At 44.4% G+C, this 14,426-nt stretch overlaps 1 protein-coding gene across 1 annotated transcript in view; it reads right to left on the bottom strand.

The window, feature by feature from the left end:
* SLC6A11 (solute carrier family 6 (neurotransmitter transporter), member 11) overlaps positions 1 to 7,977 on the bottom strand; it is a 229,931-nt gene extending 221,954 nt beyond the window's left edge. Inside the window, exons 1-3 of the mRNA XM_006900542.1 lie at positions 7,672 to 7,977; positions 4,631 to 4,765; positions 4,363 to 4,503 (exon numbers count right to left, since the gene is read on the bottom strand). Coding sequence (XP_006900604.1) covers positions 4,363 to 4,503; positions 4,631 to 4,765; positions 7,672 to 7,918 — 523 coding nt within the window. The 5' untranslated portion in view covers positions 7,919 to 7,977. The remainder of the gene's footprint in view (positions 1 to 4,362; positions 4,504 to 4,630; positions 4,766 to 7,671) is intronic.
* Positions 7,978 to 14,426: the final 6,449 nt, after the last annotated feature.

Raw genomic sequence — 14,426 nt, 5'->3', positions numbered from 1 at the left:
TTTGTCATCCCGTGCTGCCTTTTGAAATCTTCTATTCAACTCTTTAGTATCTTGAATTCTCCCTGTGCTTTGGCTTCTCTGCACTCCAGTGCAATTTTCAGAGTCTCTTCTGACATCCATTTTGGTCTTTTCTTCCTCTTCTGTCTTTGCAATGACCTAAGGGATAGGAATAGTTTCCCTTAATTACAAGGGACAGGGAGACTGATGATATGTCCTGAGCCTATGGAAGTGAAGAATCAATGGTTCCTCATCATTCCTTCATGCAATCCCACTCATCCCAAAGGAGTTATCGAACAACTTCGTGAAACTTAATGACCATGGATTCGCTTCAAGGGAATCGCCTTCTTTTATTTAAGGAGGAGGATACTGAAGGTCAGAAATAGTCAAGAGGTTCCTATTTGCCCCCTCTCACTCACTTCCAGCCATCCAGCCATTAGCAGTAGAACTTGGAATAGACAAGCCAGGCTCCATCACCTTTGCCATGGATAATGCTTCCTGCCCTGTTCCTCAGTGGTGGCACTGCATGCCACCCTGGCCTCAAGGGCCCTTCTGCATTGGAGCCACTTTGACCACTGCTCTGCAAATTCCTGAGGGCAGGGTCTCAGATGGCTGCATGCAGGCATCCCTGTGCCTAGCACTGCCAGCCTCTCTCCACACTGCTGATATGTGTGAGCTTCCCAGACTAGGGGCAGGATCCTCCTCCTACACCAGATGCCAAGGACTTTGGAAGTGCTCATGTCCTTTCTGGTTATTGCTAGGTGCGATCCTGTGACAGAAGAAAACTACCTCATAGGATTCCTAAAACTCAATCTAAGTTTTCCATTATTTTGCCTTTAAAGATCTTTAGAGTTTAGATTTCACACATACGTCCTGGATCATTCTTGAGTTATTTTTCATATATGGTGTGAGGTCAGAATACTGTTTCCATTTTCTGCAAATAGAAACCCAGTTTTTCCAGCACTGTTTGTTAAAGACGTTCTCTTTTCCACACTGTGTGGATTTCAAAGATCAGCTGTCCGTAGGTGGACTCTCAGGTATGTTCCATTGGTCTATTTATTTGTTATTGTCCTCAAACCAGACTACTTTGTCTCCTGTGACTATGCAGTAGTTTTCAGATGAATAAGTGTAAGGCCTCTTACTCTCTCTTCTTCAGTAGTGTTTCTCTTGCCAGAGGTCGTGTTCCTATCCATATAAACGTGATGATTTCTTCCCTCCCATCTCTTTGAAGAATGATGATGAAATATGGATGAACTGTAGTATATGTGTAGATAGCTTTTGGGTTTTGTAGTTTGGGCTCATCAAAGTGGCTCCAACAACAGAACAAACCCTTGCCTGAATCTGTGTCATTCTCAGAATGCCTGACTGACTTGTATGTTAACCTGTCTCATAAAGGGGTTTCCTTTCTTTTGTTGTTGCTGTTTTTAGGTGCTGTTGAGCCAAATATAACCCAACAGATCTGAACCTCGTCCCATCCTGTACCATCTTCACACTTCCTGACACACTAGAGCTCATTGTGGCAGTCACCATGTCAATCCACCGGGTCAAGGGTCTTCCTCTCCTTTGCTGACCCTCCACCCTTCCCCGCATCATGTCCCTCTCCAAGGAATAGCCTCTCCTAGCATGCCTGCAAAGAGCACTCTGGCTGCACTCTCTCCATGACATATTTATGTTTTTGCCAACACCACAACTCAAAGGCATCAATTCTTCTTCTGTAATCCTTATTCATTGTCCAGCTTTCAGAGACATAACAAGTGACTAGGAAGACCATGGCCTAAATCAGACACACTTTAGTCCTCAAACTGACATCATTGTTGCTGTTAAGTGTCATCAAGTCATAGACAATTCATAATGACCCTATTAACAAAAGACCTGAATACTTGTATAACTTTCATCGTTTCTCTAAGTTCATAGAGTTTCTGAAGGCAAGCTATTTTGGAAGTGGATGCTATTCTTCCTTCCAAAAACTGACATCATTACTCCTCAGTAATTTGGAGAGGTCTCTAACTGCAAACTTGCCCAGTGCAATATGGCTGGTACCAAAGGTGTTAATTGTGGATCCTAGTAAAAAGAAGTTGACAGTTTCAATCTGTTCTCCATCCATCATCATGTTGCCTATTAGTCTAGTGGTAAGAATCTTTGTTTTCTTGATATTGAGACACAGACCATACTGAACGCTGCATTCCTTGATACTCTGCCACAAGTGCTTCAAGTCCTCCTTACTTTCAGCAAGCAAGGTTGTGTCATCTTCATAACTCAGTTTATTGATGACCTTCTAATTTCCCAAAGTTATATTTTACCTTTTCTTCCACTTCAATTTTAATTTGCATATTAGCAACTGACAGTCTCTTCCTTGGTTGGCGCCTGGCTTGATTCTGATGATGCTGAGCTTCTTCACTCTCTATTTCCACATAGTAAATTTGATTCCAGTGTATTCTGTCAAGTGAAATCCATGTGTATAGAAGCCATTTATACTTTTTTTATTGTAAGTAATTGGTTGTACAAAAATTCTATCATACAATTCCCAGCTTCATTTCTATGGCCAAAGCCATATTTTCTGACTACCAAACGTTCTTAATTGATTTTAACTTATTCTAAATGAGTGGTCCTCATTTAGAGCTCTGATGGCATAGTCTATAGACAGTAGTGCTGCTAACCCAATGGCAGTATCTCTCTGAGAGTTCAAATTCACCAGTGGCTCCGTGGAAGAAAAGTCAGTCTGCTCCTGTTCATTTACAGCCTCTGAAAATTCACTGGAGAATCAGCCATGAGTCAGTTCCTGGCAACAATGTGTGATGAGCGACAATGAGGGATGTGACAGGAGGAGTTATTGTCATGTGCCACCAAGTCAGAATCAACTCCTAGGTGACCATCTGTCCAGCATGTTTTCAGAGACTTGTCAATTGCTTGGGAGGAGCTGGTGTATCACTGTGCTGTGGTGTGGCTGGTGGAGCAGATGCTCTGTAACATTATGATGCTTTTGAATTTACTAAGGTTTGCATTGTGACCTAATATATAGTCCATTCTGTAGACTGTTTATGTATACCTTTGCTCACTTCATTTTCCTTCTTTTATTTCTCATTGTTCTTCTAACAGATTACTGTTAAGATCAGTCAGTTACTGCTGTTGAGTTGAAACTCATAGCCAATACTCCAGAAGATTTTCTGAGGCTGAAATCACACAGGAGGGACTGCCCACCTGTCTACTGTGGAGTCACAGGTCTACTCCACCCTTTATTTCAGGCACTACCTTCCGGTTAGCCTCACAAATCTCTACAGACCACACCATCAGAGCTCTCCCTAATTTGTGTTCCAGTAATTCATTCAGCTCTACCCTTTTGTCCTTCCAATATTTTATCTTATCTTCTGGATTTTAATTTGCTGGTTTTGTATGGCTTCTAATTTTCCATTTATTTTGTTAATACATTTTATAGGTTTGTTTTTTTTTAAAAAAAACCACTCTTCTGGTATTTTACCTATGTTTTTCTTGGGTTTGTCTGTAGTTTCCTTTTAACTTTCTCTCAATCTGCTGAAGGGACTTAACTAGAATTCCTTTTAACTTCTTAGTAGGAAAATGCAAAAGCATTTCTTCCTCTGAAAGATTTTCTGGTTCTATATTTTGTCCACTTGTTGGTTTCATCTTGTCCTGTTTTTCTGTGTGACTTAATGTTGTCACTAAGAAGCTGTGGTGCTGTTGCCTCTATATCATTTGAGCAAAGCCAGTAAGCGTGGGGTGTAGTTGTCTAGATCGGCACTGTTAGCATCTCCTCCTGTCTTCCGGTGAGGATGAGAGATGCGCATTCAGTTTTCGGGGACTGTCCATGAAGAGCAGGTGAGGAGACACTGGGCTGCTGTGGGCTGTAATCTGTCCCCCACCACGTGGTGCACAAGCCAGTGCTTGTTTCTGCCCGTTGGGTGAAGATGCACAAGGTTTGTGTGTGGCGATGTGAACATAGTGATGTGTTTTGCCAGGTGTGACCCAAAAAAAATTACCCAAAAGAAAAAACCAAGAGTGGTCAGTGAAAGAAAAAAGAAAACTAGGGAAGGAAACAAAAGGAATTAGAAACAGAAGAAAAAGACAGACAAGGGAAAAGGAAAAGAAAGAAGAATGGAAATGAACTGACAAGAAGGGAAGGTAAATACAAAAGAGAGGAAAAGGAGGAACGAGGAAGAGGGTCAGCACCATATAGTTCACAGAACACACCTGGACCAGGTTCAGTGCTGACTCCCCTCTCTGGGAGGTCACCCGAAGAAATGGAGCACACAGGACAAGAGAGGCCTGAGGGAAAGGTGAGCTTGAGAACAAGGAGCAGTGGAGAGTCACCTGGTGCAGAGCCGCCCAGGGCAAAGGCACTCAGGGCCATACCTGTGTTCCACTCATGTCCACACGTGGCCCAGGGGAGCTCGGTGGTGAAGCAGTTGGTCAGGTAGAAGATGGCCCACGCAAGGATGATGATGTAGTACACATTCAGGTGGGCCTCAATCACCTGTGTTGCATAGCCAATACCTGAGCAGACAAAGTCAAGAGAGCACTCCTGAGTCTTCCTCCAGCTTCTCAAGACATCCCTTAGCAACTTTCAACAGTGTGACATTTCCTGGGCATACGTTTGTTCTTCGATAAACTCAACACTTACCTTCAAATAAGGGGCAGATTTTCCTCCAACACGTAATGCCACCTTCACTCGTGAACTGTCCCAGAGCGGTCTCCAGGAAAAACACAGGTATCCCACAGCAAATAAAAAACACCACATAGGGAATCAGGAACGCCCCTGCAAGAGTGAAGAGTAAGGGGAAGAGGTGAGCGTTGACCACTACAAGCAGACTTCAACTGCAATGAAAGCCTGGAAAATCAACATCTCCCAGAGAGCCCAGAAGCAAGCCCTGGCAAGCTGCTCTGAAACCTCAACCCCTGAAGTCCTATGGAGCAAAGTGCTGGTCTGACACACAAGACTGCTATGAGCTGGTGTCACCTCAAAGCTTTATTTGTTTTTATTTTGTTTTTCTTAATCCAAGTAAGACACAATGTTATCCGAGTTTGCAGTCAAGAGCCCATCATGAAGACCAGGGTCGGCTAAGGTGTGCCTGGTCTGTGCTTTCGGCCACCTTAAGAAGATTGTCTCCATCTCAGTCCTTAACTTTCTTATCAGTCGACCTGCACCACTTACTTCCTTGAGAGATCACATGACCAAGATAACAATGTGGCCATGCTTTAATAATTCTGTTTGTTTATTCTAAAATAAGTTTAAAAGGACTGGTTGAAGGAGACTCCTTCATCAAGACCCTTTTCTTTACTTTGCAAGAGTCCTGCAGATAATCTTTCCCTTAAAGAAAGGCATTCTGAGGCATCTGTCCAATGAGTGATGCTGAACATACCAGGTATTGGGGTCCTGCATGGTGATGAGCAGTAAGAAGACTGCAGGAATTATCAACCAACAAGGCTGGCTGTGAACTTGTGTGGGGAAAAGCCACCCTAAGCTGCAGTGCTCCTACGTCAAAACCTAATCCCGTTTCCTGGGCCTTTTTTGAAACAATTAGAAAACTGAAGGGACTATTACCACCACAATGCAATTTCACCAAATCTTTCTCTTTCTAGTCACAGTATGAAAGAAAGCCTAGAAACACATGCTAATCCTAACATCTAATCTCACAAATGAAGGTTTTAATGGAAATAGCTTTCTGCTAAATGAAGTCACTCCAAACACAAGGATGCAATAATTTTGGTCAGTCCTGGTAAGAGTCTGATAACCCAGATCTCTGGGTTTTGAACATTTAGTATTTCTGGGAAATAGACTATTTCAAGGTTTCACATTGGTTAATAAATAATTTTAAACTATTGTTGGGATCTATGAGCCAGACTATGTAGACTATGTAGTTTTTGCTGTTCTTTTTAAAAGGCAAACAATTGATAAGCAGCTTAATTTCTAGTAAGTTGATACTCCAACTAAACTCCTTGCTATTAAGTCAGAACTGACTTATTGCTGACCCTTCACTGGGTTTTCAGAAGCTTAAGTCACACAGGAGAAGACTGTCTATCTTTCTCACCTGGAGCATCTGGTGGATTTGAACCACTCATATTTGGGGTGGCAATAAATTCCCTATCCACTACACCAACAGAGCTCCCCAACTATATCAAATGGCAAAAAGCATGTGAAAGGGAGAAGGGACATGTTGTCTTCTGAATTAAAGTGGGTAAAGCAAGCTGTAATACATTCCCTAACACATTGTAAGTCACCTGTGAATCTTCAAAAACCAAACAGAGAATACTTTCCAGAAATTTCTTTGGCCTATCTATTCTCAAATTCAGTAATCCTTAAAATAACAAACTCAACCACGCCAAGATATTTGTGTGCCAAGTGTAGGCTCCTGACAAATTAGAGTAAAAACAAAGTGACTCATTTTTAAACTTGACTCACTACAACCTTTAAAAAAAATCTGTGACAGGATTTGCAATTAACTCAACATCACACTGCTTTCTGCTTTTAGGGATGGCTTTTGCTTACTAAAAAGTTAAAACCATATCACTCCTCATAAAGACTGCATCAACCAAGGACAGGTTTCAGTTCTGGGTGAACAGGGAAGCACTGGGGATCAGTTCACTAAGCCCCTCTTCTGCCCAGCTACCCACACTGGGAACCACTTTTCTTCTGAGCCCAGAGCAGAAGGGAGCAGCCTGTGCCTGAGGCATCAATGTCTCAAAGGCCTGGGCCCAAGAGTGCCCTTCTTGTGCTCCGACACACAAGTCTCTGTCAGCCACCCAGGAGCCACCGTCTGTGAGGCTCAGGGTTTGCTGAGAGTTGAAAGGTCTAGTGAAGACAGGGGTGGAATATACACAGTTTTCTCTTAAAGGCACCAAGGCACTGCACTGGGTTTGACAAGAGCCCCTGCCACGGGCTTGTAGCTGTCCTGTTAAGATGATAATCCGGAGGCTCCTGAAGTTTTGGGCCAATAAACTCAGCTGGGAAATCTAGGAGTTCCTGACTACACTTTTCAAACAAACTGAATTTGCAATGCCATTAGAAACAGTTACTCCCTCATCACCTTCTTTTCCGTGCCTCTTCCCCTTGGCAAGCTCTCAGTAAACTTTAAATCAGTATGCTTGTTTTTTGTTGCCAGTGACTATAAAGCCAGGGCAAGAAACTGCTTGGTGCCAATTTTCTGCCAGAGAGGCCCAAAATATTCATTCTAGGGAAGTTGACAGACATATCCACCTAAATATGTCTCTGTGGTACAATCTCATGTCCTTTGGTATCAGAAATCCACCTGGGTCACCACTGCCCACCTGGTGAAGGTGAAGGATTCAAAGGGAGGATGTAGCAAGGCTTAGTGTGGTGGCTGATATGTCAGGAAGCTCTGAATCCTAGGCCTGCATTGATGATGCTCTGAGTATCCTTTCCCTCAGGCCAGCTTCTACTCAAAGATGGGAGGCTCAAAGAAATCTGGGGTGGGGGAAGGAGGGAATCCTGCCTCCTCATTCAGTACCACTGCAACTGGGAACCAGCGCACCTGGCTGGCAAGTCCCTGGGCGCAAGCAGGTGGCACTCTCGGTTGCGCAGCAGAGCGTGCGTGCCAGCCAGGCAGGCGATGCCCGGGGTGCCCCACGTGCGTGGCGGCCAGGGACGCAGGCGCGGCGGGGCCCCGCGGCCTGGGTCCCCGCCCCCAGCCTCGCGCGCCTCACCTCCACCGTTCTTGTAGCACAGGTAGGGGAAGCGCCACACGTTGCCCAGACCGATGATCTCACCGGCCACGCTCAGCACGAACTCCACCTTGTTGTTCCAGTGGCCGCGCTCGTGGACCGCCTTGTCGCGCTTGGCATGCGGCTCGCGCGCGGGCGCCGCGCTCCTGCCTCCGCCGGGCACCTCGGGCTCCCGCGCCTCCTCGGCCGCCTTTCCCCCGCCCAAGGGCAGCGCCTTCTCCACCGTCATGGCCGCGGTGGCTGCCTCGTGCGCCGGCCGGCTCTGCGCCACCGCCCCGGGCGGGCTGGCTTTTCAGGAGGCGAGAAGGGCGGGAGGAGGGACGGAGGGGGTGGAGCTGAGGGGCCGGGCCGCTCGCGGACTAGGACGGGGACAGGGACGGCTGGGTCGGGATCGGAGACACGGACGCGGCGGCACTGTCCCTCAGGGCGTCCGCGCCACCCGCGCCAGCCTGGAGCACCTTGCGCGCGCAGAGCATTTAGTGGTGTAGGTGTGATAGGTCTCCACCCTAGGCTCCTAAGATGGGAGGGCAGCTTCCTTCCCTTCAGACCTGGACCTTGACAGGTTTCAGACACCAAACCTTGACGTGCCACCCTCTACTCTCCAACCCTTTCAAACCTCACTTTCCTATCTGGCGTAGCAGAAGTGGCTCAAGCCCAGGCTTCTCCAACTTGAATGTGCGTGAGTGTCACCTGGAGTATGCAGACACAGATCACGGAATCCTGTGAGAATTCTGCTTTCACATCCAGCTCCTGGGTGATGCCAATGTTGGTTATATAGGAACCTCGCTTTGAAATTATTAGATTTGGTCTCTACCCCCAGGCCCACCCACCACCCCTACCCCCATCCCCACCCAAGAATGTGTGTGGCCTCCTGCAGGCCTTGCTCAGACTAGTAGCAGCCACACCTCTCTGGTGGCAAAGTCCGTCCATGGTGAGTTGTGTTGCCAACCCAAACAGGTTGAATGCATCTGGGTTCCTCAGGAGAAATATGGGCTGTCTCCACCATAATGATTTATAGTCTCCAAAACCCATCGGAGGGGCTCCTGGAGAAACAGTCAGGCAGGACAGTGTGCTCTTACCAGCTTACAGACAGACAACTTAGGATCACCTGCTTTATAGTATATAGATTGTCTTTGACCCAGCAGCCTCACCTCCCTGTGCCCAGGATTTCAGATCTGCAGAAGGGACCAGCAAGCACACACCTTAACTCAGGACTAACAGCAACTGATTTGGATTTTTATTAATGAGCAAATAATTAAAAGCACTCAATGTATTATCAGTGTTCCGCGAGCCTAGTGATTCTTAGTATTGACATAGGATATACACGGATACACACATATATTTATGTGCATTTCATTTAATGTCTCATTAACAGAATCAGAAGACAGATGTACACTGTCTTCATTGTAATACTTATAGAAAACAAAGCAAGCACATGTTAGGTGTGCAGTTAATATTTATGGGAAAAGGAAGGAAAGAAAGGGGGAAAGGCTGCAAAGAACTTCTTCATTATCAAGTCACATTCATTCATTTCACTAAACATGTAGAACAAACTCCCAAAGCCATAGGTGGTGAGTGGACTCCATAACCCCAAAGGACAAAGGAGAACCACCTTGTAAGGTTTCTGAGCCTCACACAGCTGAGGTGTTTCGACCACAGCCCTCTCAGTGAGCAGCCTTACTCTTGCATCCTCTGAGCCATGTCAGAGCCTGAAAGAAATCAGCACAGAAGGCTGGCCAGTGCAGTGTGCTCCCCTTCCAGCCCTGGGAGCTCCCACTGGGGTCTCTCCACAATAGCCTCTTTAGCTTCTCTCCTTCCACTCATGACTCTCTCCACCTCCAACCTGGCAGACAACCCTTTCTTCCACCACCTCCCCTTTTTTAGACCTCTTTCCTACCCTTCCTTTCACATCATGTTTCTTGAAAGAGTACGTTTACATGCGGCAGGTTCCATCTTCACCTCACAGCCCACGGCATCTGGCCACCCACTCTGACTGCTTCTCAGGAGATGCTGTCTAAAGACCTGGGAGCCCTCCGAGCTGTCAGATCCTGTGAGTCCTGATGACACAATGGCCAAAGAATTCAGCTGCTAACCAAAAGATCAGAGGTTCAAGCCTGCTAGCTGCTCTGAGGTTTTGCCTCAGGGGGATAAGATGAAGTAGGCTGTATCTGTAAAAGTTACCAGGCTGGAAACCCTTTGGGGTAGTTCTACTCTATCCTATAGGGTCCCCATGAGTCAGAATTTACTGCATAACAGCGGTTTGATTGGCTGAGATGTTCCTTTAGGAACCCTGGTGGTACAGTGGTTAAGTGCTAGCTGGTAGCTGATAAGTTGGTGGTTCAAAACCATCAGCTTCAGAAGAAAGACATGGACTCTGCTTCCATAAAGATTTACAGCTTTGGAAGTCTGCATAGCACGTTCACTCGATCCTGTAGGACTACTGTGAGGTGGTTCTTTTTCCACCTTAATCCTACCTGACCTCTCCATCACCCAGCCCTGTTATTTTGGCCTGTCTTTCTTAAGGTTCCTATCTCCCTGTTTCCATCATCCTCCCTTCCCTAGCTGCTGATTGGACCTTCCCCCCTCCTTTGGTTCTCCTTTCTCTTCCTTTACATTGATCTGCCTTATGCATGTTATCACTAAACTAAATGCTGATGGCTTTCTAACCTCCACCCCACATGCTGCCCAGGGTATTTCAGAAAACAAAAAACCTGCAGAGTGCCGAGGTCATGGGTAAACTAAATTCAGAGAGATGTGCGTGCAGACCCAGGCTCTGCCCCTGTGAGGTTCTTTGCTTCAGCCTCCACACCTGTCAAATGAAAAGACTATTCATATTTACCTCAGTGGTGTATAAATGCTTAAAAAAAGATGTTCAAGATGTTCTGAAAGCATTGGCAAAAAATAAGGCCCCAGGAATGTATGGAATATCAACTGGCATATTCCAACAACCAGATGTGGCCCTGGTCATGCTCACCAGTCTATGTCAAGAAATCTGGAGGACAGCTAAATAGCAAACTGACTGGTCCATATTTATTCCCATTCCCCAAAAAGGTGATCCAACAGAACACAGAAATTAATAGTATCATTATTATCACATGCAAGCAAAATTTTCCTGAAGATTGTCCAAAAGTAGCTAGAACAATACAAAAACAGAGAACATCAACATATTTAGAAGAGGCCAGGGCACCAGGGATATATTTGCTGATGTAAAATGGATCTTGGCTAACAGCACAGAATATCAGAAGGATGTCTATTTTTGTTTCATTGACAATCCAAAGACATTTGACTGTCTGTATCAGTTAATTGTGCTCCTGAAAAACTTACACTTATATCTAAACCAAAAACTGTTTTCTGAACACAGCAAGGGGATACTGTCCAGATTCGCAATCAACATCTGGGACCGGCACTCAGGAAACCAAAAGACTCGTTGCATTGGGAAAATCTGCTGTTAAGGACCTCTTCAGAGTGCTAAAGAGCAATGATGTCAGTCTGGAGACTAAGGTGTGACTGATCCAAGCCATAGCCTTTACAGTTGCTTGCTATGCATCTGAAAGCTGAACAGTAACTAAGGATGGATGACAGAGACAAATCAATGCCTTTGAGTTGTGGTGGTGGAGAAGAGTAGTGAATATCTTAGGGACTGCCAAGAAAACAAAGAAATCTGTCCTGGAGAAGGTGAAACCAAGGTGCTTCTTGGCCTCAAAGATAGTCATGTTGTCAGGAAGGGCCAGTTCTTGGAGAACATTTTGCTTGGAAGGTGGAGGATCAGCATAAGACAGGAAGATTCTTAATGAGATGGATTTACGCAATGACTGTAGAAATGGGTCAGGTGTGTCAGAGATGGTGCAGTTGGCTCAGGATACAGCAAGGTTCAGAACTATTGTTCATAAGGTCTACACAGTTATGTTGACAACCACCACAATAACACAACAGTAAGAGCTGTATGTGTATGTGTTTGTGCTTGCAGTGTTGCGTACTGGCCTGGCACAGAGTAGGTGCTCTTTAACAGCAACTTTTGTCTTGAGGATGAAAGTGATAATGGGTCTGGTGATGACATTCCTTTACATAAAAACCTTCATTGGCTCCTCTTTACTGACTCATATCTACATTCTGAATGTCCCAGTCTTTTCTTCTGAATTTATGCCATTTCTCCCCACACTAAGAGTCCATGTCAAGGTTTTCATTTCGTTCCATGTAATTTTCAGCCCTGCATTTAGAACAGGCATTACAGGGGGGAGTCCTTGGTAACCTGACAGTCCTTGCACACACAAGGCACACAGGATCTAAGAGCTGATTTGTTAAAGGAACAGCTACATCAGAAGGTGACAGAAATATTCATAAATCTCCTCTTCCATAACTATTACAATATTAGGCTGTCACCCCAGAATCTCTGTATGTCTCCTTTGGATCTAATTCCATCCTCACTTTTTATGGCAATTCAACATAATTAGCTCCAGGACTGACTTCCTTCTCGCACCTGGTTATCAGAGACCTGCTTGAGGATGGAATCAGAACAAGTGTGAGAGGGTAGAGCTGGCCATCACTTGAGGGGGCCCAGCTCAGTCCTGCACAGGAGCACTTTTGTGGCTTTAGACATGTCCAGCACCCTCTCTCAGCTTTAATTACCTTCTTGCTTTCAAATGACAATTATCTTCATCTGCCAGTGTGGCCTTGAGAGTGAAATAAGACCCTTGTCAGATGTTAATACTCCATATTCACCTCTCAAGTTGGAGTGGTGCTTCACTGGATGAAATCTGACATGGTCCATTTCCTCCTATTGAAATTTATTAAACACACATTTAGCTTTTATCTACTTGGTTATTTTATGATTCTTGAAAGGACTTAAACTTTTTATCCTGCCCTTATCTTGGAGAGCCTACACCCCTTCAGAGTTTCAGAGCCTCAGCCTCAGCTCTGAATCTTCCTCTCATGGTATACCAATGCATCATGAGGGGCTTTTTTTGCATATGCATGTAAACATTGCATAAGCATGTAAACGTTGCATAATAAAAAAGGAAGAAAGAGGAACTCAAGATGCACTTCCACTGTCTTTGGCAAAGAATAGCGAATACACCATGGATTCCCATAAGAACACACAATCTTTGAAGGAATACAACAAAATATTCCTTACGAATAAGAAGGGCAAACTTTGACTGGATTATTTTTCTGATTCATCATCAGAAAAGACTTATTTTAGGTTGCGATGAATCAAGTACAACTTACAATAACCCTGCCCTATCCTGTGCCATCCATGCCATTCCTAATATATTCGAAACCATTGTTACAGTGTTGATCCATCATTTTGAGTCTTCTTCTCTTTTGCTCATCTTCTACCTTTTCAAGCATGATTCCCTTTTCCAAGGAAGTTTCACCAGCCTTGTCTCTAAGAGGCACCCTGATTGCACTTTCTCTTAGTACATTTATTTTTTCTTTCAGAAGTCCATGGGACATTCTGTATTCTTCTCCAACATTACAACTCAAAGACATTGATTCTTCTGTCATCTTTATTCCCTGTCCAACTTTCAAAAGTATAGGAATTAATTGCAAAGACCATGGTTTGGAACAGGTGCATTTTAGTCTTTGAATTGAATTGCACTGTCATCTCAGCACCATGGAGAGGCCCCTACCAGCAGATTTCCCCATGCAAATATGTCTCTTAATTTCTTTTCTTTTTTTGTAAAGACCACATTTTAAATTGATATTTTAATGGAAGTTTATAAAGAACTTAAATTTCCATTCATTCATTGTTGCACATTTTTCTCCCTGTCCTCCCTCCAGCCAGTTCATTTTTTTTCCTTTGGAAAAAATAGTTCTTTCATTGTTATACAGTGTTCCCTCCCCCCTACCCCTGCCCCAGACTACTTTACTATGCAGATCGTATTCTGGACTCTTGCCATGCCAATAATACCTAATCATATATCCCTTTTATATAGCTTTCTCCCTTTTCTGTTTCAATGCCATGTACATTTCGTATCCCCTCTTCACTCACTTTCCCCCCCAAACCCCATGTCAGTCATGTTTTATAACAGTAGCAATATGCAGTATTTGTCTTTTTGTGATTGAGATATTTCACTCAGCATAATGTCCTCCAGGGTCACCCATTTTGTGTAATATTTCATGAGTACTTTGTTTTTCAGTGCTGCATGACATTCCATTGTGTGAATATACCACAGCTTCTCTATCCGCTCATTTGTTGATGGTCACTAGGGTTGTTTCCAACTCTTTGCTATAAACAAAGCAGCAATAAACATGGGTATGCATATATCTGCTTGGCTGTCACTTCTGGTTTCATTAGGGTACATTCCCAGTGGTGGAATTGCTGGGTCAAATGGTATTTCTATTTGCAACTTTTTGGAAAAGCCCCATACTGCCTTCCATAGTGGTTGCACCATTTTGCACTCTCACCAGCAGTGAATAAAGGTTCCAGTTTCTCCACAATTTCGGCATCATTTGTGGTTTGCTGTTTGCTGCTCTGCTGACTTTTGCTATTCTTACTGGAGTGAGATGTATCTCGTAGTTGTTTTGATTTGCATCTCTCTTAGAGATAGGGATTTTAAACACTTCTTCATTATGTTTGGTCGCCATCTTCTTTGGTGAAGTGTCTGTTCACATCCTGTGTCCATCTTTCAATTGGCTTGTTTACCTTTATCTGGTTGTGGTGCTCAAGTATTCTATAAATTTTAGATATAAGTCCCTTATCTGATATATCGTTACCAATTTTTTTTCCCAGTCTGTGG

Source organism: Elephantulus edwardii, unplaced genomic scaffold, assembly GCF_000299155.1.
Source record: "Elephantulus edwardii isolate Elephantulus edwardi_28Jun2011 unplaced genomic scaffold, EleEdw1.0 scaffold00288, whole genome shotgun sequence".
In the NCBI taxonomy this organism is placed as follows: Eukaryota; Metazoa; Chordata; class Mammalia; order Macroscelidea; family Macroscelididae; genus Elephantulus; species Elephantulus edwardii.
This window is presented reverse-complemented; position numbering and strand designations above follow the sequence as displayed.